The sequence below is a fragment of the Anopheles darlingi genome, chromosome 3 (genome assembly GCF_943734745.1).
Source record: "Anopheles darlingi chromosome 3, idAnoDarlMG_H_01, whole genome shotgun sequence".
Taxonomy (NCBI): Eukaryota; Metazoa; Arthropoda; class Insecta; order Diptera; family Culicidae; genus Anopheles; species Anopheles darlingi.
Window position 1 is genome coordinate 53,845,498 of NC_064875.1, and position 26,847 is coordinate 53,872,344.

The 26,847-nt window shown below is 52.3% G+C and overlaps 1 protein-coding gene across 1 annotated transcript in view; it reads right to left on the reverse strand.

Annotated features, from left to right (window-relative positions):
* Positions 1 to 10,744, reverse strand: part of LOC125955601 (uncharacterized) — a 35,738-nt gene extending 24,994 nt beyond the window's left edge. Inside the window, exons 1-3 of the mRNA XM_049686740.1 lie at positions 10,198 to 10,744; positions 9,441 to 9,602; positions 9,115 to 9,213 (exon numbers count right to left, since the gene is read on the reverse strand). Of these exons, the coding sequence (XP_049542697.1) occupies positions 9,115 to 9,213; positions 9,441 to 9,602; positions 10,198 to 10,744 (808 nt within the window). The remainder of the gene's footprint in view (positions 1 to 9,114; positions 9,214 to 9,440; positions 9,603 to 10,197) is intronic.
* Between the last annotated feature and the right edge of the window lie 16,103 nt (positions 10,745 to 26,847).

Consider the following 26,847-nt stretch of genomic DNA (forward strand, 5'->3'; position numbering starts at 1 on the left):
ACGCACAACGCATGAGGGACATGAGGAACGCATCACTAGCACTGGTTGCTGGCGATGCAAATCCGCCGTTCGCTTCAACCTTGGAGCCTGCCAATCAAAAGGGGGAGCATCACCATCACCACCCCAAAGACATCCGGTACCGTTGCCGCTGGTTCCATTTATCATCGGGAGAGAGAGAATAAGAGAGAGAGAGAGAGAGAGGCTCTCAGTTTGCAGTTATGTGGACCAGTCCTCCAGTCTGCCAGGTCCCCCCCCGGTGGCGTTCAATATTTGCATTAAGGGCGTTGCTGTGTGCGCACCCCACGTTTGGGGAAGGAAAAGGGGCTCCTTGGGGTAGAGCGGAGAGTGAAGGCCAGAAATCAATTCCTTGTTCTCCCCACCCCCCCTTTCCCCTAGGAGTGAAGGAACAACTAGAACATGAGCACGCGATCAGACGCATGAGCACACACACACACACAGACATTTCGCTCGATCGCAGATCGCGAAGCGCGATGCAATGTAAACAAGATCAACTTCTTCTCCTGTGCTCCACCGCAGGGAGGAGGATGCAATTACCTGGCTTCCATGGCCGCCTGCAGTGAATGAGGTCCAACAGCCCTCGACATGCCAGCAGGCTTTGTTCGGTTCTGGGGCTGCTGTTGCTGCTGCTGTTGCTGCCTTTCTTTCTTCCTGCTGTTGCTACGGTGTGGAGGGCCACACGCGGGAGCAAACTGGATTAACACATAGATGATCTCATGATCGCGCTCCCCGCACCCTCGGGATCGGTGTCCATCGTGATGGGCCACTGGGGTGCAACCGCCGGTAACCGCCACAGGGCCATTCAAATAAAATAGTCATTTTACACGCATCATTTTCCAATAAACAACACAACATGTCGGTCCGTTGTCCGGGTTTTTTTTGCGCCACCCCGTAATGCTCTCCATGCTGGTGATCCCTGGTGATCGCTGGATGGTAAGCGAGCGAGCGAGCGACATTCTAGCAGGAACGGAACGAAGTAAACGAGGGCCCTTCTTCTTTACGATCCGCATTAACAACGCAAATCGCGATCGCGCAAACTACGTAGTAACCCATTCCAGACCCTTTCGGTGGCCCATTGGCGTATCGGTCGTTCCTGATCACCGCGTGACATAAACCAGATCAAGGGGGAAAGAGGGATGTGGTGAGGTCCATACTAGAGCACCAAAGAAGTCCAAGAGTCGAGTCGAGCGCCTGCATAATGGCCCATTGGCATGCTAACGGATCGAATTTCAAAGTCAAAACCAACGGGCGGGCACCCGATCTATCCTTGACCGATCCCCCCGATCCTTCCCTCTCTGGCACATTACTCGGGCAAGTCCTTGGTGGTGTTTCCCGTTTTGATCGCGTGAACTTTGCGCGACTCCCGAACGTACCGTAGTTTAATGAACAAAACGATGGTTGCGTTCGGTGCGACATTGCGGTCATCTGCATACCAGGCCAAGATGGTTCTTGGAGTGAGAGCGCAAAGCGGGCTGACCGCAACCGCCCGGTGGCTAGACGGAAGTGGAACAGAAGACAACACGTTTGTCTAAACAGCGAGTCGCAGCGTCTCGCAGCTTCTCGCGATTTTAGACGCGAAAGACCGACCGACGGACCGACCGACCGGCAATAACACGAAACAACAGCAAGTTTCACGCCCCATTACCGGGTCTTCCCCACCTCTGCCTCGTTTATTGCCGCGTGTATATTGCATTACGGGGAGGGAACTCACATTGTAAGCACCTTGCGATGCTCTGGCCAAACATTGTTTCTATTTTCCGCGTGGCCACTTCGCCACTTCGTGTGTGTGTGTGTGTGTGTGTTTGTTTAGGTCGCGCGGAAACGGCAACCAACCGGAGAGGCTGGAACGTTGGTTGCGATCGATTACATCAAGACAAACACACACACACATACACACTCGCGCGCCCAGTTGCCCTCCTGTCGGTGTTGTTGGTGTTGAGATACCAATAAACAATCGAAGGAGTGTAATTACAAACCGAAAACAGGCGAACGGTGGGTGAGGTTGTGAAAACTAACAACAAGCCAAGCAGGAAGCCAGCCAGCGTGACACACTAACTGCCACCTCCCCGGGCTTATGAGTTTGCTTTGGGAAAGTCGCTTGTGTTGACATCCCCGGGCGGGAAGATGACACCCATTTATGCACTCTTCCTGGTGTCGTTTTCTTTTTCTGGTTGTCGTAATTTGTCGCCACTTTGTCAAGATCATTGTGGCACGCGCGTCTGGCACGGAATAGCCGGAATGCTGCAGCCGCAACATCCAGGCTGAGTGCCAATGAGCTCGTTACAACTTCATTAAGACAAGACATTCCCAAGTCCAGTCCAATCGAAGCGTGTAATCAAAACGATGAGTGTCCGACTAAGCCACTAAAGGTGATCCAATAAATTAGTCTCTCTATTATCATTCTAACGATATTGCCCTCCAGCGATTAGACCGTAGAGCCATTTCTAACGATCCAATTCAACGTTTGGGAATGCCGAAAATAACATGCTCCGAAATGTAAGCTTACGCAGGAGACCGAGTCTCCTGGATCCTGGAGTCGCGGTCGATAATGTGTGAACGTATCTCGCACATTAGTGTGAAGCAGGCGGCAGCTCGCAAATGGATCTCATAGGGGAAAGCAGCTCATCGTTAACCGGCTGATGGCTGACTTAAAGAGCTGACTAGTCCACTTGCGCCCAGACTCACCAAAGTCTTAATCTTATTCTATCAAATAAACGACCACCACCGATCATGGAATTCCTTGTAAGACTTCTCCCGCGGGACCTAACTATTTGTATTCCTAAGCGACTCAGCTTAACCTCGTCTGTCTGCTCCTCCTCCATCAAACGTATCTTGCGGTTCCGGGCTGGGGCGTGCTTTCTACTGGGCTGCTGGAATGGCACTTAAGTGATCCAGTTTGGATCAATTATTTATCGATCAACCGGTGCGCCCTGTCTCTGGAACCACGGTTCCAGGAACCATGGTGTGGTGTTAATGACTGATCAGACACACAGCGCTACGGTGCGCGTGCCCATGCCAATCCCCCGTAGGAAGCCAAGCGTCTTCAGCACACCGTATGATTAGAGGGCATCCGGGGGCCGCGGGCCCCCAAGTCCGCAGCTAATTACCATAGAGGTGTCCATACAATCTGGAGCAAACGTCTGCAAACGTCAGCGAACGTCTGTGATGTTACTGTGAGACCTCCTTTATCTACCCCTTCAACGTCTCGACATGTCCGGCTTCCGATTACTAGCAAAGCAGAGCATCACCGAGTCCTCGGATCGGTCTTCTAAATTGATTGCAAGTGCAGAGAATGGCGCGATTCGCGATCCCTGATTGACGTCCTTCGGGTCTGGCCCTTGATCGCAGTATTTACGCACGGGCGCTAGAAGGCCACCCCTCAGACCAGTTCATTCATGTTTCAGGAAGACTGACCACCACCACCACCATTTGCTGGTGCTGCCGCCAACAACAATTATGCTCACGCGATTGATGCGCTCGATCGATCGCGGCTTGCTTGGTGGTGTTGGTGGTGGTCGCTGTAGCGAGCGATCTTGCAGACGCGATCGCTTGGGCCCCAGTCCGTGTGGTCTTTTCTCCAAGATTTGCCCTCAACGTACGGTGCGAAATGCGATTGCGGCTTCGCTTCTAATTTCTATGTTTCACTGCGCACTGGTAATCGGCCATTAAAAGCCCCCCAGGTGCTGAAGAAGCAGCAGGATGATGGTTCTGGATCAACACCGACCGACAGGGCGATCCGGTGGAGTGTGACCAGGGCGTCTGCTACCAGCAGCGTCAGCTTCAACGCGTTAGCATCTTAATGAAATTGAATTCATCAGCCAGGAACGAATGCAAAAGAAGTGGGGAGTGGAGGGTTGCACGCTTCAGCTGAGCCAGGGGTCTTCGAGCGATCGCAATGCGTGTGGCGTGGCACGACGCCCCCCCAACCCACCCCACCCCAAGACAGATCTGCTACCGATGACGTCTGGCGCTCTTTACGCTTGTTGACGATGATGCTCGCTGTCATCACCACCATCAGGCACTGTCTGTCAGAGATCGATTGTTGGTAAGTCTAAGCTAAGCTTCGATTCGATTGGAAAATGAATTTGCTATTGCGATGATTGTGTAATGCCGCACCGCCTTCGCACACCCGCGATGAAGTCACATAACTGCCCAAAGCCCCAAAAAGTGCGGCGATCATCTTCACCATCATAAAGCACGTGTTTTGCGGCACAAACCGCGGTTGATGACGCGCACCGACCGCGCACAATGGAGGTGCACAAAACGGAGGCAAACAAGCGGCACACACTCACACCACCCTCAATCGTTGCAGATGATGATGATGGTTGATTTATGGTTTCAAATTGCCAACCATCGATCGATCATTGAGCTCGATCGATGCTCGATCGGGAGTGGTCCGGCTTCCGCGGCTGCACTGGTGGCTCTATCTCTACACCAGGTCGAGGTGTTGGCGAACAATAAATCTTGAACCACCGCGCCTTGAAATGAAGCCATCGCGCGGTGCTGCCACACTGACACTCCACCGCGATTCCAGCTTCTTGTAAGCCACTTATGTGGTGCTAATGCAGTCGGATCGGATCGTTTCGCACTTGCAGGCAGCACCCAGGACCAGAGAGAGAGAGAGACCAGGAGATGCATTGGATGTTATGGATGGTAGCGCGCAAACACTAGTGCACTAGAGCGTGAAGAGGTGCGCCTGAAGGTGGCTGTCAGACAACCCCTCCCCTCCGGTATGCTTAGCCCGATAACGAATACACCACAGAACCAACCTAATCCTTCTGGACCCCTTAGGGAGTGTCTCATAATTCAGATCTTCTTCTGCTACACAGAACGATGCTCTGACACTGGGACTGGACGGTAGACTCTCTTTGCATTTTCTGCTGCCCTTCCTTCTTGCACATCGTCTTCTATCGTATCGTAGATGGCGTTTGGACACTCGGTTCCACAGGGCCCCTGAAGGCTTAGGCCCAGGATGTGTGAGTGCTGCCTGTATATTATCTCAATTAATAAATTTGCCCAACGCAGGACAAGTGACGCGAGGAAATTTATAAAACCTCACCGCTCGGTCACTCTAAGTGGCTTGTTGTGGAGGAGGGGGAGAGATCTCTAGACCGGTACAGCAGATTACAAGGAGGTTTCGGAGTTTACGAGCTTGCTTGCTCGAGAAGACATACGGAGATGGAGCCCCCTGGTTGGGGCTGGTTTTTCCAACCATAAACCCTATGACTCATTAGTCAGCGTGAATGGGATTTAAGATTGTCGGACCAGTACTGCGGGGGTACACTGGCGTAAGTACTGCGTGAGAACGTCGTATATAGCGTCGGATGCGGTGCGATCGAATCCTAACGGGCACCAAACGGATAACTAAAAATCATTAATTTATTGCTCCCCACGCTAGCTGGCTGGCTGGCTGGCTCATCGATGGATTTCTTGAGTCTTGTCCGTGTTCAATTGAAGAGAAAGGGAAGGATGAGCGCGTACACTTTGATCGCGAGTGGTGGTGGTGGGTAATAAAAATGATAACATAATTAACGCAATCAGTGTTCTTATTGTTCGCTTCTCGCGATCGCGAACGAAATCCGCGTTGCAGAACCGTAAGCAGCGCACGTGTAAAGGAAAGGCCCGGCAGAAAAGGCCAAACTTGTGGCTAACAGTAAAACCATCCCATCCTCGGTCCATTAATTAAGTGCCTCTCTACCTTTGCCATTATTATGATTCCGGATTTAAGGAGGAACATTGGCGCAAAAGTGAGAACCCGTGTGTGCGGCGGTAGTGTGCTCGGTAGTGTGCTGTTTATCCTGTTTCATTTTTTGGAGCTGAAACGGCTCATGCAACATTACCCTTCACTCCGATTGTTGCGAGGCGCGCGCGCGCGCGGATTAGCACGGACAATACAGCAGGCGGCGTAAAAGGGGAAATTAAAACCCATCCGTCCCACCTCGAAAATACAGTTGGCCCCGGAAGGCCACTGTTGAAGATGCCAAGCCAGTTCTACGGTCTGGGCAGCTGTTCTGGAATGCCGAACGAGCGGCTATCTGTTTCCGGTTCGGTGATCTAAGTGGCCCTCCCCCTCTTGGCTCTTTATGGATTAAGCAAATCTTTCGTTTCCCGAGAGGAGGAAGGGGCCCATAAAACCGTCCCAAATGTGGTAATTAATGCTATTTAAGCATTTCATTCCGGTACGGTACGGCCGATCCGTTCCGTCCGTCGTCGTCGTCATCGCTCCAGATGGTGGTTTGCGGTTTTTTCGGGCTACCTTTGGCTTCAGATTTTGCTGCGCGGTCGCCGTGCCCGGACAGCTGCCAGCGTCCCGTGGCGAAGTGTCGATAATCCGGCACGCTTAACGATCCGTGATCGACCGAAACCCAGCTCGGCGCGAAGGAGAAAGAACCTACCCGGGGGGTGGGCTCGAGCGCAAACAACAAACAGCGCCATTGTCTGCGCGTAATGGCGCCAGTTAAGCGGTAAATGCGCGCTCCTTTCTTTTGAAGGCAGCTGGTGACGCACGGGTTCGTTGCTTGCTGTTTGCGCGAAGTCGCAGATTGCAGCATTGTTCGCGAGCATTGTTTATCGTCTGTAGGCAGCATTGATATAATGATAAATATTCAATATAATCAGGGCCACAGGTGCATCAATATTAGACGTCAGTCTTGATGAAAATCTTCAAGATATAATTTAATTTTAATTTTAAAAATGTTAAGACAATTTTAAGGCCACTTTAACCCAGTGTGCATTTTGTAGACCCCTCTGCCTGCGACGCAGCGAGAGGAAGGCTGAGGAGGTTGAAAACGAAACCCCCGCGGCCTGCGACGGGGTCGAGGAAGGGGCAAATGCGACGTTCACTATGGAACCGCTCGTAGGCAGCGGGGGAAAGAGCGGAAGAAACCCAGAGGAGGAGGAGGTTTCGCGCGCGAGCTTGTGGGACGCGGCTGCGGAGGGGGAAGGGCGGAATGGGAAGAGAAGAAGGGCGAACGAAAACGAACGCGAGCTTGTGGGTTTCGATTACGAGGGGTGGGAAGGGCGCAAGAGTCGAGGGGCGATTCGAGCGGCAGCGCGAAAGAGAAGGGAACAGAAAAACGAAACGGAGCAACCCCGATCGAAATTCGGCAAAGTCCCGATCGCAGCAGTCGAAATTTTTCTAAGTCCCGGGAAGCACGCGTTCCGCTGACGGTGCAGTGCAAGTGCGGCTAAGTGTTAGAAAAGTTAACAAATATAGATACAAAGTGATTGTGATACTCTAGGTGTTGACTGCAATCCGCAAGGTAAGTTAAAACAACATTACGTTGCCCCGTAAGTGATCTAATATTCTGATGTTTTCTTTCTCTCCGACATGTGCCCGAGCATTGTGCATCGATGGAAGAAACCGCGCCAACGATCGGTGTACGCGGTGCAGTCTACAGCGATCATCAGCGCAAACAGGAACGTTCTTGTATGAAGCCCGGATCACGCCGCCACAGCGACGCCAGCACAGCGACGCCACCAAACCAACGTAGACGACGCCACCAACACCAACAGCACGAACGGCGAACATCACATCATGACGACGTCACACCATGACGACGTCATCACCAAAGTGTTATGGCGTCACGGGGTGGGTTCAAAACAATTAGGAAAAATAAACGCCACCGCCATTGCGCGATGGCTTACGGACCAATCAAAGCGTACTTCATTTTGGGTAGGGAAAGAGTATAGGAAAGAAAGAAAGGGGACTAGAGGAGAGAGCGAGAGAAAGGGTCACGTTTGATTGGTTGAAATCGAGACGATTTTGTTCCGGCCCTAGTGGACGAAATCGGGCCGCCAACATATTTGCCAAATGTATGTATCGTTCCGTTGGCGGCTCGATCTCGGATCGATTTTTCTATAGTGAGAAGTCTTCTCACTGCTATGTGGGAAGCGAACGATTGTCGATCGTGGATGAGGCCTGTAAGGAGCAAAGATTTGTGCAAGGAACTGTTGATTTCATCAAATGATGATTGGCTTTAATGGCCGGGAGAGCACTCCTGTAAAAACCATTTCCCCCGGCAATATCGATCCGTTTTTTTTTCTTCAATCGATCCTCTTCTCCAGCGCGAAGAAGGATCTTCAACAGCCCCGCATTGATCGGTGATCGAGCACACCACGCCCTCAATTAGTGGGCGCAAATTGGAAATAAATTACCCGCCCGATGAGAGGTGGCTGATACTTGGGAGGGTGGCTCGGATTCTCGCCGACTCGACTACTTGGCACCTAGTTCATCACCTTCCCGTACGGTAGCGCATCCAGCGCAATACGGGGGTGCCTTATGGGGGTTCAGTTGTGCTGCTGCTGCTGCTGCTGCTGCTGCTGCTGTGGCTGCTGCTCGAGTGCAGACCTCGTGATCGCGTGCCGTAATGTGATGCGCTATGGGCCACTGGAGTAGGCAACATGCAACCTAATCACGCAGCATGCACAGCCGCCGCCGGTTCGTCGAATCGCATTCCACTTTTATGATCGTTCATTCTACGCCGAGCTGACCGCCAGCTGGCTAGCTGGCTGGCTGGCTGACTGGCTAGTGCTTTTCTGGCCAGACTGGCGCTGCAACAACGACACCATTTCACCGCGAATGCCACGAGCAGGACCGGCACTACCATCATCTGCCGGTTGTAATTGATTTTGCTCGACTCTGCTGAGCAGCGAAGGACCGGGGGGAGAGTTGATTTCAATTTTCTGCAGCAGCACCAGCAGCAGCAGCACAACAATGCGATTGCGATCGCTGGCGGCGCTGGCTTTGAGTGCAGCTTTTCCAATGTTTTCAGCTTCAGCAACCTTTTGTACGTACGCGGCTCATGCTCTAGCCAACCACCAACACCAACCATTTACACAGAATGATCACAGAAAGCGATCGTTAACAATTAGACATGAACGGTGCAGCAGCAGCAGCAGCAGCAGCAACACCATGGCGCAGTCCACTATGGTTCAGAATACATTATGCTGCTTTTTCCGCATTAAATATAATTATGCTTTTTCCGCATTAGATTCGTTTTACTGTCGGGTAGGGAAATAATAATGATGCGCTGCGCTGATGATGATCATCATCATCATCGCCGCCGACAGTCGCCGTCTGCATCCATGACCTACCTCGAATGTCATCGACGCAAATGCTTAAATCCTCCCGGTACGTGCTGAGATGCGGCAAACACTGGCACCGGCACTCGATGCCCGCATCCGATGACATATCTGGAATGGAATGATGGGAACAGTCAGCGACAAAAAAGAAAGGTGTTGGTGTCAGCTTTTTTGGGGTGTTGCAAATCCGAATCGAAATGGTAAACAAGCAAACACACGCGAATGGTCGGCTAACGGACCAGATCCGACCTGGTGACGGATCTGGTATTGTGCTAATGAAACTGTAATTTCCACAGACACACAGACACAGATACACCGGGACTTGGACCGATACTTACCGATTTCCCTGATCTGCTCCATACTTCCAGGCCCACCATGACCACCGTGACCGTTCGGGATGGTGGAACCGCCACCGTCACGGTCCCGGTCGCCACCGATCGCTAGTTCCGCCGTACCGCTCGACAGTCCCACGCAGGTATCCATATCACATTTTTCTGGTTCTGGAAGCAGAGAGAGAGAGAGAGAGAGAGAAAAAGAGAGGAAGAGAGCCCGGTTAGCGGATGACACTGACTTCTTCAAATTAGCATTCGATCCGGTGGAAAGGAGGAGGCCGCAAAGCGAAGTGACGCGACTGGATTGATGGATTGATTGACGAAATGCCAAAAGATGGAGATCAGGAGGCTCCACCATGCCACCGAATACAGACATTAGAAGCGCCGCAGAACATTCTCTAAAAAGGCAATCTAATCTAGCTAAATTCTCCGTTCTTTTTAGCTCCAAGATGAATCAATTGACATTTCGTGGCATTGCTAAGGCCTTTACGGCACGCAACCCATGACCAGATCACGCACCACGGACCGCACTCAGGAATGCAGCGACTTGGGGACCTCCCGCGACCACGAACTAGAACGGATATTACGCTAAACGGCCAGTGCTGACACGAAACGGCGCGTGCTTTGCGTGACGTGATACGCCGATACGATCAATCTCGTTCGCTCGTTCGCTCGCTCGTAGATCGCGTGCCGTTCGGATCGTCACACGCCACGCCAGGCACACAACTGTCACAGACGCGAGTCTCCTCGCCAGGGAACTTACCAAATGTATAGAACAGATCGCCCCGGTGCAGACGCGTCAGGTTCGAGATCCTGTTCGAGTCGGTCGCCAACGGATGGTTCATCCGTTTGTACAGTGGATGGCCCCGGTTCGCGTAGTCGCCCAGTCCCAGCGGGTGCCCCCTGGCGGGTACGGCCGTTGCCTGCGTCTGGCCAACGGTCAGCACCGCCATCGCCATCAACGCCATCACCAGCAGCGCCATCAGTCGTGGTAGCAGCGGCAGCAGGTGCCCAACGGCCATACCCATGGGTCGCGCATCATAATTATCACGTCCAACGGGAACGGACGGTCTGGTCGAGACGGTCGTGCCGGACCGCCTGCGCCTTCTGCCGGTGCTGCTGGTGCTGCTACTCCGGGGCACAATCTTCATCGTAGCCACCGGTACCAGTGGCATCGTCACGTCAATCGGCAGTCCGCCAGTGCCGGGGGTTGTACCATTGTTGCTGCCGTTGCCGGTGACCGGTCGGTGGTCGGTCGCAATCCGTCGCCCGTGGTCCGTAATGGTTGATCGGGCGTTTGGTGCGTGCATTCATGTGCTGCCGAATGATCTGCTTCGAACCGCGCTCATTAGCGTCTGCTCATCGATGGTGCTGCTGCTGCTGCTGTTGCTGCTGCTGTTGCCGGTTATCCGAATCCTGGCCAGAAATCGGGAGAAAAGACAAAAGGAAAACGGAACGTTTTAGATGGATGTGTGTGTGTGTGTGTGTGTGTGTGCGGCGGGGAAGATGAGTACTTCGCGATGAGCAGTAGGTCAAGGGGCACCGAAGCGAGCTTATTGTCTGCCCGTGGCCTTCCTTTTTATTGCCGGCTGGACCGTAATGCAGGGTGTGCGTCGCTCGAATCGACTTCGAGATGAAGATGTGCTGACCGGTGGCCGCACCATGGCGCGTACACTCCGATAAAGGACACAATGAAATCATTAAACACTGTTTGAGGAGCAAGCAATTTGCGGCGGGGTTCCTCTGTTCCGCGAGTTCACCGGGATCAAACTGCATTAGGGTCCCGGGGCCCGTTGATTGATGATAAACTTAGACCCGGTTTAGACGAGCCGAACCACGGTAGCCTCGCTAGCTCTTGGGGCCGGGACCAGGGCCGTGGGCCAGCCCTCAAAACGGTGGTTTCCTCTCCGTTCCGTAACCTCCTCATAATTAGTGGAATGATTTAGCAACATTCAAAGGGTTTTGGGGGGGGGGGGGGGGGGGGGGGGGTAGTCGAATCCGAGAAGCATTTCCCGTAGAACATCGGTTTGATGAAGTTGTAATCGCCGGAGGACGCCACGGGACGCACGAGTCGCACACCGAGCAAAAGTGCCCGATTTGACGCCGATACCTTGGGATACAACCGGGGAGTCGATCGGAACGAAACGAAACGAAACGAAATGTGGACGGAGATCAAGTGCCGCACCGCACCGGCGGTGTCGTGAGAGTTTCAACGCTCCCGGGCCCCGACCCGGGCCCAATCTTGATCAATTTAGATTATGTAAATATTAAATTAGGAGCTCCAGGAACCGATTGCGGGGACCAGATTCGGTTGATTAATGGGGTGCTCCAAGTTTGCCAATGAATTGATTACCGGCGGACTGACACGGGTGGCCGTTTTCCCAATCGGTCGTTAGCTGTCTCATACACACAGACACACACGTAGAAGCGGGCGCTTGGGGACAGTGACTTCTGGCCAATAAAACGCAGCCACACCAGCGGGCGATTAATGTCTTAACATGGACCTGTTGAAGCTAGAACGCGGAACAAGAAGAGAGAGAGAGAGAGAAAGAAGAAGAGCGAGGCAGAGAGTAAACACATCGAAGTCATAAATCGATGACAACTCCCTTTAGGTTCCACTGCGGTACGACGATCGTTTGTTTTCTCTTCCAGCACCTCGTCAGGATGGTCCGGCGAAGGCTGATTGAACCGCAGCCAGGCCTGACCGACGGTCTGCGCTGTCCGCAAACTGTCGCGTTGATGAGACATTTCACACACACAGTCCGAATGTGTGCTCAGGTGCTGCGGCACGAGGCAAACGGCTGTTTTTTTTTATGGGACCTCCTCTGATTGTGCGTTAAAATGATCTCAAAACAACCTCCGTTTCGTGTTTGCAGACCGGAAATCGTGAACATCATGCTCCGGGGGTGGGAGGCGTATGCTTGCACAAGAAAGGTGTAATTGAGCATAAAGATCTCGATCTTGATCGTCCAAGGCTCGGGACCTTTCGAAGCAAATCACCCAAAAACCAGCTAAAGATGAAGATGTTAACGGGAGCGGAATGTGAAGTGTGTTCACAACGCAGTTGCGCTTGATATGTTCCATGCGTGACATGACCATCTTCCCGAAATGTGAGTCTCCCGTACACATAGACACGAGAAGAAGAACATCTAAAAACTTCTTGCTTCGGTGTTCCGTACATTGCTGATTGCGGTTAATAGATTGATAAAAAAAAAAAACTTCCAAAAATCACGAACGCAACTGACAGGGAAAGCAGGAGTGCCACTCGATCACGCAACTCTCGTTCGATGCTTATCATCGATTCCGGGGTCGCACCTGGCGATCGGCGTGGTTTTTTGCCCAGCGGCCAAATTTCTCCCTAGCACTCTGGCGCACCCAGAAGCATAATTAATTAGTATTCCATCGTTCGAACGTAGAGGTGGCCAACTGCTGCTGCCGGCGCCGGCCATCGGTCTCCAGCTGCGGTCATCATTTAAATTGAATCGCTGCTCGCTGCCGATCGGTCCCGGCTGATTAATCTGTCCTCTGGGGGTCTGGGAAAGGGCACGCCCGAGCGCGAGCGATCATTCTGGGAGGGAGGCGTCCCGATCAAAAGTGTGAGAATTGAAGCGTTTTCCATTTTTTTCCCTCTCTACCAGCTCCTGCTGTCCGGATCGTATCGAACTGGCCAGTGAGAATCGGTTACTGGTTCTCCCAAAAAAAAAAAAGGAACCGCCCTTCTGGGTGGTTCTGCTTTACGCGATTCATATCCTTAATGCGGCCGCGAACATTCACAATTCGACGCTCGCGTTATCACGATTGACTGTCCTGCCACGGCCACAGTTCGCGTTTTGATGGCGCCATGGACCATGGTGTGGTTCCTTGGTCCACCACCTTGGGCCCAACATAATGAGGCCGCCCGTTCCAGCATGAACGTTTTCACGCCTGCAGGGCATACTTTGGAGGCTATTAAGATGTGATACGAAGTGTACACGAAGGGTTCTGAAATTGAACTTTTCGTTAATGGCCTCAGCAGTGAATCAGTTTCAATTGATTATTATTTTTTTTAAAAAAAGGACTGGAAGAACATTTGGTCCCAAAACAAGATAATTGATTTTGGAAGCGGAGCATTGCAATCGTATCGAGAGAATTGTTTTACGACCGGCAGTTCGAGACGTTCGTTAAGCAACTGATAATGAGGCGCCTTAACGTAACGAAAGAACATTAACTGCCATTCGGTCCAGAAGGAAGCGTAGATCATCGAAACATAAAATATGGGTGACCGAGCTTGCTCACCCAAACGAAAGTGTCCCGTTTGTGAGCACACGACATGCTCGATGGGGATGGCCCGCCGGAAAAACCAATAACCAATTTACCCTCGGGCCAACCAACATAACAGCCATCTTCAAACAATCATTAACCATCAGCAATGGCTGTAGTGCCCAACAACGAGGGAATTGCCACTTAATCAACAACGGTCAAGTGAATGATCATGCTGTTAAACATAAACCAACCGAACATAACCACCAACACCACCACGGCAACCGCTGGTCACCAGTTTAGTGTCGTTTAGTAAGGAGTAAGCAGGTTGCTGGAAGCATAATTTCTTCATTTTCACTTCCCAGCAGTTGCACTGTTGCACGAACGCCACTTAATGGCGCCATAAAAGATGATAGAATTGTCTGCTAAGCCAGACGCATGAACGATGCTCAGGAGTGACAACCTGTTCGCGAAGGTCGCGACTAATCACGACACGATGTATCGGATCAGTCTTTTGTTTGACCGGAACAGGAAGCTTGGAGTTGAACGATATAGCGAGTTGCCCTGATTCGGATCCTGATCGGAACCGGTGTAGCATATAGATGGTGATCGATCGCCCTGCATAAAATTTGCGATCGCCTCTCGCGTCTAGCGAGATCGCCCGATCATATGAGATGCAGCGCAAATTGCTATTCAGCCCTTAGCTCGCTGATGGTGGTGAGCATAAAAATAAGGAGGGGAGGGGTAATCATCGATCGACGCATGAGTAGCAATTAGAAATTCCTATCCAAGTGCACCAGGGGCACCAGGCAATCATCAGGCCTGCGTCCGAGATGCATATTTTTGCATTCCGGTGCCCGCGTCCGATCAGCACAGCTAGCAATTTCCCGGCGACAATTATGGAAAAAATGTCCTTCACGACCGAAGGGTGCTACCCACAAGGGTTCAGCGCCTGGCGGCGATCGATAAGAAGAAGCGTATTAAGCCGCTAGTTTCTATAATTAAGTCGGCTGGCCTTGCAGTTCCCGTTGTAGGCGAGGCCAGGGCGCGTACCAAGAGGCTAGGCGAACGTTAATGGAACGAACATTAACGTCGGTAAACACTCGGTCACCTCCGGCACCGAACTGAGGCAACTCGATCCGCTAAGAGAGGAGCAGAGGAAGTGAAGAACAGGCGGAGAAGAAGAGCAGTGTAGCTTGTTCAGATCCCCCTGGATCCATTTCTGCAACACGCTGGCCACCGTTTTATGATGCCTTTTCTGAATAAAATTAATTAGATCAAAATGGGAACACCCCGAACAGGTTCTATGGTTCGTGCAGACCGTTCTATGGGATGCGCAAGGCGAGAGGGGGAGGGGAGGGACTGGACCACCCGCGGACGTGCATGTGTCGTACTACACATGACTGACAGACCGAACGATCGGTCGGCAAACTTTAGCACGAAACGGACGAAGATCCATCCTCACCTTCTTCTTCCAGCTAGCCTGCCTGCCAGCCAGCCAGATAGTCGTCAGTCAATCATAGCACAGGTGACGAGTGCGTTGACCACCCCACACGCAGCCGACATCGCAAGCCGCTTGTTTATGGTGGATTTGTTTTTGCTTCTTCCAACATGTCGTCGTCGTTGTGCGTCTCGATCGACGGATCTTTGGTCGAATCCGTTTTGGATTCTTCGCACGTTCGCGAAACAGAAGACAACGGGGACATCGCGACACCGGTGAGCGATTGGAATCGTCTGGTAGTGGAAGGAGAAGGTCCCGTTAGATCCCGCAGTTATGTCGTACGAACGTAATTAAGCGTAATTGGTATTAATTGTGAATGTCATTCCACTTGGACTATTCCGTGCCATGGCGAAACAACAATCCGGAACCAATAACAACGACCGAACGGAACGGAATGGTGATCTTACGGTCCTGTATCTAAAGAATGCAATGAGGATCCTCAGCGCGAGAACATCAAACAAGCATTCTATGTGGTTATAGGAGATGGATTTGAATACTAGCGAGTCGAGGTCCTTTAACTTTGTATCCTCTCGCACACTCACAAGAAACCTCGGCCAGACATACCATTTTATAGCGCTTTAAGAGGTACCACTCAACTGATTCCAGAAGTGATTCCTCGCGTCTTTATGACAAGACAGGGCGAGCGCTCGATCGATCGGTGCGATAAAATGCGCTTCCATGCGACGTACGATCCGGGCGCTGATTGTACCGTTTGCGTGAACGAATTTATGACGGCCGAGGCCGCATCCTGCGCACACACACACGCACATACACACGCCCAGCCCATCTGAATAAGACCTATGTTTAGCGGGGCAGAGTTTATTGAAAGATGAAAATCACTAAATAATCGCTAACTTACGGCAGAGCAGCGCGAACCCCCTTTGCACGGCACGTGATACGTGCGAGAGGCGAAAGGCGCTCATAGGATAAGCGATGCGCGTGCATTCAAGAGTCCGATCGGCACGGATCCATCCACCGATAATGGTGTGGTAGCGCAGCACACGTAGAATATTGGATGCTATACGATGCGGCGATTGAATTGCCGAGCGCCCGCCGAACAATGCGCCGCTTTATGGCGGTCGTTGTATGTTGTGTGTGAGCCGCCGACATATATGCCGCAAACATCGCTGCGATCGATAATTATCCGGGAGGGGAGAACAGACCGCACCGCATAGTCCGCGTCGACCTCGAGCGTATCGAACTTTCCTAATCTCAAACAATTACCGCAGTATGATATCATCGGCGCTGCGGTAAAGGCGCTGGCGTTGCTGCTGCTTCTTCAGCTGCTGCTGCTGCGTTGCTTGCTTCAAGATTCCTCCTTTGGGAGCTCCGAAGAAGTCCATGAAAACGGCGGCAAGTGCGCGAGCAAGTTACAGGAACAGGTTGAACGCAGCATAAGCACTCTAGGTCTAGGAACTTCTCTATTTCTCTCTCTCTCTCTTCCTCATCCTGATTCGTTTTTTGCGAGCAGCAACCACAAGGAGCGACCACTGGCAGCTCCAGTAACACTCGTTTGTTCCTCCGCCGTGCTTTTTTGTGGTGTTAGGGAACCATCTTCGCAGTTACGGCTGGTACGCTGGACCCATTTGGTCCGTTTTATTCCCGTTTGTTTCCTCCCTAGTGGATCCTCACCCTGGCCCCTTGCATTGCACGCCCCGGGAGTAATCGAGAAGCGGCGGCGGCAGCACTGCTCGATTTACCGGTTGGCCTACCGCGGTGCGGTGACGCTGTTCCGCTGGCCTACTATCGCTCCAAATCTGGTCTACACCGTCTCATCGACGACGACGACGACTAGAACTTATTGAATTCCAGCGGCCCTCCTCCCCACCGCACTCCACGGGACCGCAATCCGCGGCAACTAATGAAGATCCCTCGATGCCCTCATCGCCTGGAACGCGTTCCGATCGGGTTTTCATTTGTTTTTCACCACGCCACGCCACGGCACGCCACGCCATGGAAAGCAACTGGACTGGAAAGAGGACTCTCCTTAGTGGCCGCCATCGCGTAATGTCGCGACAACCTTAGCGAGTCGCTTGATGGAGGTTTGATAGCGTTACCACCACATTGCACACTGCTGTGGATGCTGCCCCGCATGCTCCGAAATTCCGAAACACAAGAAGCGAGAGCAGCATGCCTGTCTGCTCCAGGAATGGCACACGAATGCGTGCGCACCGTGGACTGGTCGAAAAGCTCCTCGCGAAATGGTCGAGAGCGGCCTTATTAGGCTAATTTGTAGCATTCGAACCCTTTTTGGGCTGCGTCACGACTTGCCCTTTATCTCAATTTGTAACCGAGCGCCATCCGGCCACTCTGGGGACCCCTCGGTGTATGCAAATGAGCGAATCCGCGCACAGCATTCCAAAGCGAGCAGCCACGTGCCACGTTGGCAATAGGTTCATTCCGGACTTGGCAAGTCTGATCTGCGGGCGTGTGGAATGCGTAAAGTGACACGCCTTGGAAGCGTAATCCTTTGTGTATTTGGAGCACCTCGAGGCCCGGACCAGAGGGAAACCTGATCCCAGCACGCACGCACGAACACACGCACAAACAAGTGACGGTTGATTAGCGAAGGTCCGGGAATCGAGGTCAAAACGCTGCTCTGTGAGCTGTGATCGAGCGTAAGGTAACGAGATGGCGCGCCAGGAAAACAATCGAGACTTCAAGCTTGGACAATAGATCGACGATGATCGACCGATCGACCGATCGAACGCCTAAAACTGTCGTTCGTATGTAAATCAGCAGCAGATTCGAAAGGCTTTTCACAGATCAAAACAACTTTCGCCACATTCTGACTGCGTGTGTGTGTGTGTGTTTCATGCGTCACCGTGAAAACGTCACCGTATCCACCACACACAAGACACTTGATGCCCGGTCGGCCAGCCGAGAAGGTGATGAGTCAATTTGGTTCTCTCGGACACTCAGGTTCTTGGCGGACCGCCTCGTCGTTGGAGACCTGGGATGAAGTGGCCCCTTTGGCCGCTTGTTAAGTGGCTCGTTAAGTATGTCATAAGTCGCCCCTTCCGAGGAACCGAGTTGCCTGCCCCGCCCCAAACCTCCCCCGGGGGGTGCCTTTCAGTGACCTTCCACTTCTCTGGAGCTCTCCACTCAAATGTGATAAACCCACCCCTCGGTAACCTTCCTGCGCCGCATCATTTATGCTGTACGATGTCGTTACATAGTTTTGCCTCCCCTCCTCGATCCCTTACTCCACTTCCCTCCTTCCACTGCATAATTAGCACTCGTGGTGCGTATTCGTGGCGAGCGTATGAAGCACTTCGCTTACGCGATGCCTTCCCGGGAAACCGTAACCGTTCTTTAACACTCTCGAGGCCGCAACCCTTGACCACTTGATGAGGAACTGAACTCCCGGCAACTTGGGCTGTGGTGTGGTGAACTCTCTCCCCTCTCTCTCAATGGTTTAACAACGCTACACTCACTCCAAGGGCCTTGAAGGGGAATCCTCAAACCGGCGCAAACACTTTGCTACCAGCGTTCCGAAGTGCATCGAGAACCAAGCGCCATCCGGAGCGGCATTGATCGGTCCCGATCAACTAAAGAAGATCCGAAGATCAACTGGTGCTACTGCTGCGGATGCATATCACTAATCTGTGGCCCTCTTCAAAGCGCGCGGTTTCTACTCCTCATAAACTGTACGATCATGGTGACAGCTACAATTTGCTCCCGGGTGTCGGCGGCGTCGGCACAAAATAGCCCCGGTTTCCCCCGGGCCCGGGCTCGGGCTCGATCGGCATAATCCTCAACATTATCCCGGACGAAGGCCGCTATCCCGTTCCTCGCCCGAAGAAGGGGCAAGCAAATTAGTTGTTGCTCGACTCCTGGCTTTACGATTATCGTCACCTTTCCAGAACCGGACGGGACCAAGCCGTGCGAAGCGATCATTCCGGCTCGGTGCGCGCGTCCCGTCGTCGACGTCTAATCCCAGGCGCAATACAAAACCCGTAAACCGGCCCCGCTAGGCCCGGCCGGCCGGCCGGTTTCGTTTGGTAGCCGAGAGTATTTACCGAGCCGATAATCCATTCTTCCCGTCGGTCCCGCCAAATGGGCAGCAATTGGCAGCTCGGACCAAGTACCGTGGTTCTGGTACTGGCTGCGCTGCTGGCACCACCAACTACAACGCCAAATGACTACCGAATGGCGGTAATTTGAGCGATTCATTGAAAGGTATTGTTGGTAATTGTGTCTGATTATCTAGATCCAGCAACTACGCACACACACACACACACACACGTCAGCACAGAGGCACACCATCGTAAACCGATTCGGTTTGATGATGGGTCCGTTCGGCGTCGCTGGATGTTCGGAGCGAAACGATCAGGTGGTGGAACGGCAGCAGTACAGGTGCTTAAGGTAGCCATAGCCATCCATCCATAGAAGCAGAACGGCCGCCAGAAGAAGAAGGTGGAGAACGGGGAGGAAATTTCGAGACGAGATCGACGAGCTGACGAGCTCGAACTGGTTGAGGGGAGGGTGGAAGGGGTGCTCTGGGCCCCCGTGATACGAGATCAGCAAGCTGATTATTATTATCATTACAGGTCTAGGAGCTGGATGATGGTGCCAGTGCCCCCTCGGTGCCCAGACGGATCCGTTGGCAGCGGCAGCAGCAGCAGCAACATCATTCTGGCGAACCGGTTCACCTGGTTCGGTTCCTACCGGCGGCCAGAAGTGGAACGGGGGGGATTCTAATGACGCCTCTGAATAATGCGCCTTGCAATCAGCATAAATCACTCAATTTATCGATTGATTGTATGATTGATCCCGCGTTTATGATTTTGATAAGATAGAGCACACGCACACACACACGTAACAGTGGAAGTGTTCTGTTTGGTACACTCGATGGCCGGGTATAAAACGGTCCCATCTTTATGGCATCGATCGTAGAAAATGGCGCCTACAAGGGGGTGCACTGCACTCTCTTTGGGCACTTGGGATCAAGGGTTGCTGCGGGGTGGTTTTTTTTATGAGAAATAAAAAAAACAACTTTTACCGCTGTCGTCTCTCTCTCTCTCTCTCTCTCTCTCTCTCTCTCTCTCTCTCTCTCTCACCGATCGCCATATGTCACTTTCTAGAGGGCAATAAAGTTTTGCATCGAAAATGCAAAAAAGAAAACGTTCGTTCCTGTTAGTGACATGACGTGGACCGTTCAAAAGACTTCAATGCGAGCTCATCTATACAAGCGATGAACTCCGCGGGAATCACTGCAAACGAGCTGCATCTTCCATCCAAGATAGCAGATCCATCGCATAGCGAATTGAGTGCTTAAAGCGGAGAGGGAAGTGGAGGAAGCGGAGGAGAGGGTTCCAAGGGATGGTTTTCCTAATAAAAAGCAGTTTTAAAAGTATTTTCTTTTAATGGCTGTCGCCCGATCTGATCAAACCATTTCTTCATCACCTCTCGCTTTGCTTTCAAACCCCCTTCGTCTTCCTTGGGCACCTCTCGCCCCTTCTTCCACGGCAACGAAGGGGTTGTCAGCAGCAGCAGCGAATGGAACGCACTTTCCGCACCGCCACCTTCACGCCGCCAGCCACCGCGAATCGGCAAACAAGTGCAACGAGTTTTGTGAAACAAGTTCCATCTTTGTACAAGCAAGCATCTCGGCGAACCCGCACACCGCATCCTTCCTATAACTAGATAACCTCCTGGGCAGTAAAGAGATAGAGTGAGCGAGAGCGTGCGAGCGAAAAAAAACAGAGAAAAGAAAGAAGAAGTAGAGGCGGAGGACGAGGTGAGGAGTAGAGGAGCAAAAAAAACAATCCACCGTTGCATGCGGCGATGCATCTCGAACGAAGTTTGCGAACTTCAATCACAAGCGGGCAACGTTTGCGAACGAACGAACGATAGGACCGTCGCTGCGACGGTCACAGGTTCCGTTGATAAAACCAGATTTGAGCCCTCGAACCAGCAACCAAGTTCAATGCTATGCGCAATGGCTTCTCCTCCTTCTCCTCCTCCTCCTGCCGTGCCATGCCGTGATGCCAATAACATCTTTCGCCGCGATCGGCCCATAGAAAACCGACAGAGAAAGATAGATAAGGATGGAGAAAGAGATTGGTGCAGCTATTTAGACATCCCCATACGCAGATCCTGTTACCTGTTATCCTCCTACGAGCTGTGCTCTCTTCACACACATACACACACACACACACGTACACACCGCACCTCGTACAAATTATGTTGCCCTAGATCGATATTTCAATCGTCGGGATGTTGGAAGGAGTCTGCAAAAACCCGGACCAATGGCACGGGCCTCGCGCTCGGTCGCTCGTTTATGTAATGATCCGACAGGGGGGCCGCGTCCTGTTGACCGTGGCCTTCACTTGCGCTCTGGTTGAAACGCTGTGTGCCGCCCCCATTCCCCCTCCCCCCAACGGTAACCATTGCGGCCACTAAATTGTATCACCACCGGGCGCGCCACGGTCGCCGCGATCATATCCACCCGCGATCGCGAGGCCATTATGTAAATTAAATTATCCATCCCTTGGGTCCACACTTGTGGGAGTGGTAGTGTGAGGAAGGAAGGGGAGCCATCAATGGATGGAAGGTGGAGGAGAAGACCACATATTCATAGACGTAGAGAACCCGTGCCGAGGATCCGATTTCCGAACGCGGAAAGAAAACGGCGGCTCGGACCATCACGCATCGCGACGACGACGACGACGACGAGGCCGAAGATCCCGAGGGACGATAAATCTGGTCCGGTTTCTCCCCCGGACTGGACTCCTTCTTTGTTTTATTTCTGTGCCGGAAGATGGCGGAGAAGAAGAGGAAGCAGCTGAAAAAAAGCGGAGGTACGCAACGATCCCGCTCGATCGACGTTGTCAATATGTGAGAAGAATGTGTGCTCGTCCTGTCCGGTCCGGTCCGGCCCGGTAACTGCCTTTCCGTTTTCGCATTCCCGTTCCCGTTCGTTCGCCTAGATCGCAGGGCATCGTTCACGCGATCATCTAGCCCTTCGGAAAAGGGGGGGTTCGGATCATACTTTATGTAATGTTACGATATTATTGTTTCACTTCACCACCACTAACACCACCACCAGAACTAGTTACCTCCTGCAGCACGGCAACGGGCAAAACCTGTAAAACGTCGCAGCGTGGGACAAAACACAACAAAGTAGACGCTTAATGGCGTTGTTGCATGTTTATGCCAATGGTCCCCACAGCGTCAGCAGTCCCGGCCGTCGTTGCGTTTGACGTTTTGTCGATCGATTTTTTGTTGTTGTTGTTACTTTGCCGCTGCATTACATCCCATCGTATCGTGGTCGCCATTCTTACGAGAATGCCTCGATCGCCACCTTCACAATATCTTGTTTCTCTGATCGGATCGGTGGCCACCAGCACCAGGCAGACTGGAGACTGGAGACATTCCGGAAGGAAGGATACAGAGAGCGACCAGAAGCTTCAACGACACCGATTACCTCGAGCAAGGGTTCACGATTGAATCACGGTTGGCGTTCGGCGGATGTAAGCTTGTTCACGATCATGCTTACGGAGCCAGATAATTGCTAATCGTTTAGCGGAACAGCGGACGTTAACGGGTGTTCGCTTCCGTTTCGGAAGGGGGGAGAGCGTGGAAAAAGGGTAAAATATGGGCGTGCACGACCCGGTCGCGACCACGCCGATGCACTGATAAGCGATCAAAGTGACGATCGCAACATAATCGCTCTGTCACCATAGTAAGTTTTAAAAGAGTGAGTTCAGCTCACTGTTGCATATCCGCCGGACAAACATTATGACCTGGTGCTTCCGGAGGAGGGTACGCACTGCCCTGGCTACGCTCTCATTACCGCAACCTGATTCAACAACAACAACAACACCCAGACTAACGCCAACACAATGGACAAATGAAGACGTTAAGACAGAGATCATCAGGAGCCGCGCAACTCCAACCGCGAGTGAGCATTACGAGTAAGGTCACTCCAACGGGCGCCCTTGCCACGAAGCTCTCGCCAGCCGCACGAGACCAGCAAAAATGGTGGCCAATTCGCCAAGAATAAATAAAGAAATTAACGATCCATCCACGGGGCCTGCAATGTTGTGAGTGCGAGCCGCCCATCACGTTGTGGGATCGTAAGGAGCTCAATCACTCCACTCCAGGTCTACCGGCGGCCTCTCTTTGCCTTGCCTGACTGCCTGACTGTCTGTCTGTCTGTCTGACTAGCAGCATCGCGAAAGGGCGTAATTGGAAAACAAATAAAAACGCACCCCCTTACCCGAGTACCCCGGCCTTGCCAGCGCACCATGCCGAACCACCAGACCGACCGTTGATCGCGACCGAACGGTGGAATGGTGAAACAATAAATCAATTTTACTGCCGAGCGCTTTTCCTGTGAACCTCCACGCACCTGAAACGGGGGGTGAGAGAGTGGAGGGGAGAAAAACTGCGTCTACGGAGTCCCCTGGAGTGAGGTCCATCCATCCAGCCAGCGCGCTCGCGCCTGAACCATACCGGTGACCGGTGGCCGGACGCTTCACCGCGTATGATACGGGCGCATCCCAACATCTGAGCCGGTCGAGAGGTTGCTGACTGCGACCCCGTCGAGCTGAAGAAGAGATCACTCCGTTGGGCGCGACAGGGATGAGGGATGTAATCTCTCTTCTTCCCTGCGCTCCGCTAGCTCCGATGCACCGGACGAATGGACATTTGATTTGCTTTCCTGTTGCGTGCGCGCGCGCGCCCAAGGAATGGCCAAGGAAGGAAGAGGAAACTTGCTTGCTTGCTGGCTGGTTGGCTGGCTGACTGGCCAGTTTTTCCAGTTCACCGTTGAACACGACGCGTGTTGGGGCGAGGGACGAGCAAAAACAATTTATGGGATTTAGAAAAGTCGATTACGCTGGCGAATAGATAAGCAGCGGAGAGGAATGGCACTGGCTGGCTGGCTGGTTGGTCCTCGGGTCGCTTTGGATGTCGAGGAACGGAACTGCAGCAGCGCTTACCGAGTGACCTTCGTTGCCACACCGTTGCTGTGGTGCGCTGGTGCCTAGACACAAACGATGTGTCGAGGCAGCATGAAATTGGATATGGCATTATTTGTTGGCACAACACAAACACACACACACACACACACACACACACGCATGCACGCGTGAGTTGTTTCGCACCGAATTCGTCTGTTTGCTGGTCAGCCGCCAGCCAGCATGCACCATGCAACGACTGCAACGGAACAATCGAGGACCAGACCATGACCATGGTCCCGGGGGGCCAGCATTCCTTGGAACCTGTTCTGCCCTCCCGGTGATCCCACAGCGGCAGTACTGCCAGGGATCCCCAGTCGTATGGCAAACATGATCAATTCTCATTAAGCCCAACCCAAAGCAGCAAACAACCAATTGTTCACACGCATCGCACTCCCTTTTATGTAGGTGGTATGCAGGGAGGGCCACCAGCAACGGTAGGTCGAGACGAAGGCCGGCTAGACGATCCATCGATGCCGAAGAAGTTGCTTGTTTTTTTTGTTTCACACACGTTCGGCGTTCATCATTTTCCAGAACTGGTCGTACGTGCTGTAGGGCGTTAGAATGGCAAAAAAAAACACAATTCAAGCGAGCAATCGAACACATACACACTTGCGCAATTTAGCCGTTTATGCCAGCTTCGTCTCACTTAGCTACGCATCGTCGCAAGCTGGAGCAGTGTTTGCTAGTGGCCAATCAACCTGAATGTTGTTGGCTTTACTCTCGGTCGACGTCGAAGCAGGTCGCCAATTAATAGCCTTTTATCGGTCATGAATATTTATGCTGCGAGGCACAGGCATCAGCATGCGCAAAGTGCAGCAGCAGTCTGCAAAGAATGGGCACCTCGTTCCTCTTATTGACTTTGTACGGGAAGATCCTCGATTATCGTAGGAGTCATTCTCTAGAATCTTGTTACCGCAACGACGACTTCGACAACGGCGATGCGAGGGGAAGCCATTAACGCATGCCTCAGGATGCGCTCGCTGCTGTCACCGTGCATTTCCTGTTTCCATTTTTTTGTCGCTACCGCTACTAACGGTGTCACCATCGCCATCGGAACACACACACACACGCACACGTCACACGTGAAAGATAGGCCGCAGAGCAACTCGCATAGTTGATCGACTTCGGTCGCGTCATCGCGATTCCAATCTAGTTGACGTGTCTAGCAACCCAGCGACTACTGCTACTGTATACTACTGTGTGCACCATTTTTAACTCGAAGTTTGAATCGGAAGCATTACCGCCAGGGGGTGCCCGGGTTCTACTTACGTCGTCGTGCTCTGGTGGCAGTTACAGGCTCTGCGGTATGGCAAGGAATGATCGATGCGCAAAAGCGTTGATCCACTTCGGTTGATGCAAGATAAGCCGGTGCTACCGTCGTTGTCGAGGTCTTCTCCTCGTGGTTTCGCTGATCCGCAGCACGGATGTGCGTATGAGGAGAAGCGAGTCTACCTGAAAATGGGCAAAACACATCATCCGAGTTAATCATCGCAGCACGGGGCCCAATGTGGTGACAGTTGAATTGAAGGGACGATGGCGATTGCGAAATGTCATCCCGCGGGAAGAGATCATTAAGGCTAGGCTAGAAGATGCCCTGCTGTTGCTGCACGCACGCTGAATTGACCTGGTGATGGTGATGATAGAGCCTGGCATCAATGGACGGGGAATCTCTTTTCAATCGTTGTTTCTATCAAATCGTGATTCAATGTATCTAAGCGGTATCCCAAATGGAACGAGACGCGCACTAGAACTGAAGAACTTACTATTCTTGATCTGTCTGTAGCTGATACAACTGATACTGGAGAAGGATTGAACTGACGATGCGGTGAAGTTGAGCTTTTTTTTTGCTTCTCGCGAATTTCGCGAATGAAAACTAGATCCACATCACTTACTATTCGCAAGTTTTTGATGTGAAGTGCGTTGTGTTATAATTTCCTATTTAATGGTTCGACCAAAGGAGGCTAAAGTTTAAGGCAATTAATTTATGTTAAGTTGGCTCGCTAGGCGGTAACTTACTGTTGCAGCAGCATGAAATGCCATATTCATGAGCATAGCACAGTTACTACTAGCAAGCAACATCACAAACCAACCGCATGATGATGGTCAAATGGCTTGTTGAATGAATAAAGACAGCTCACCGTCCCATGCGTAGATGCGTTACCCAAACGATTTATGGGAATCAACAGCACACCCGCAATGCGTTGAGCACATGTGTAAACAGCGGCGCATAAATATGCGCGCTACCTTTCTCGTTTCGGAAAATTAACAAATCATCACCCCAAGATCGCGCGTGCGTTACGCTCTGAAAAACTTCGAAATAAAAGTCCCTGCGTCCCTCCCTGGTCGCAAGCAAACGGTCATCGTGATGCACCCACGCTGCATAATCTTTCGCTTCGTGGAGGCTGAACACCGGAGGGACTTTCGTACGCCTACGCCAGGAGGTGAACAAAAATTAGCTGACAAAATTAAGATAAGCGCCATGGGAGGAGAAAATTCCTGATGGTCCTGACGATGGTCTCCTCATTTCTCCCGAGGACACCAGCCCTCCCCGTTTGAGTAGCTGAAGCTAACCCGCCCCCGGGGACCAAGCCACAAAGAAAGACGTGAGGAAGAAATGAGCCGCGAGCGGGTCCGCGAGGTTGACAAATGACCAATTAATATGCAATTCCGCTTCGCGCTGCTAATCGTCCGATCCCGATCC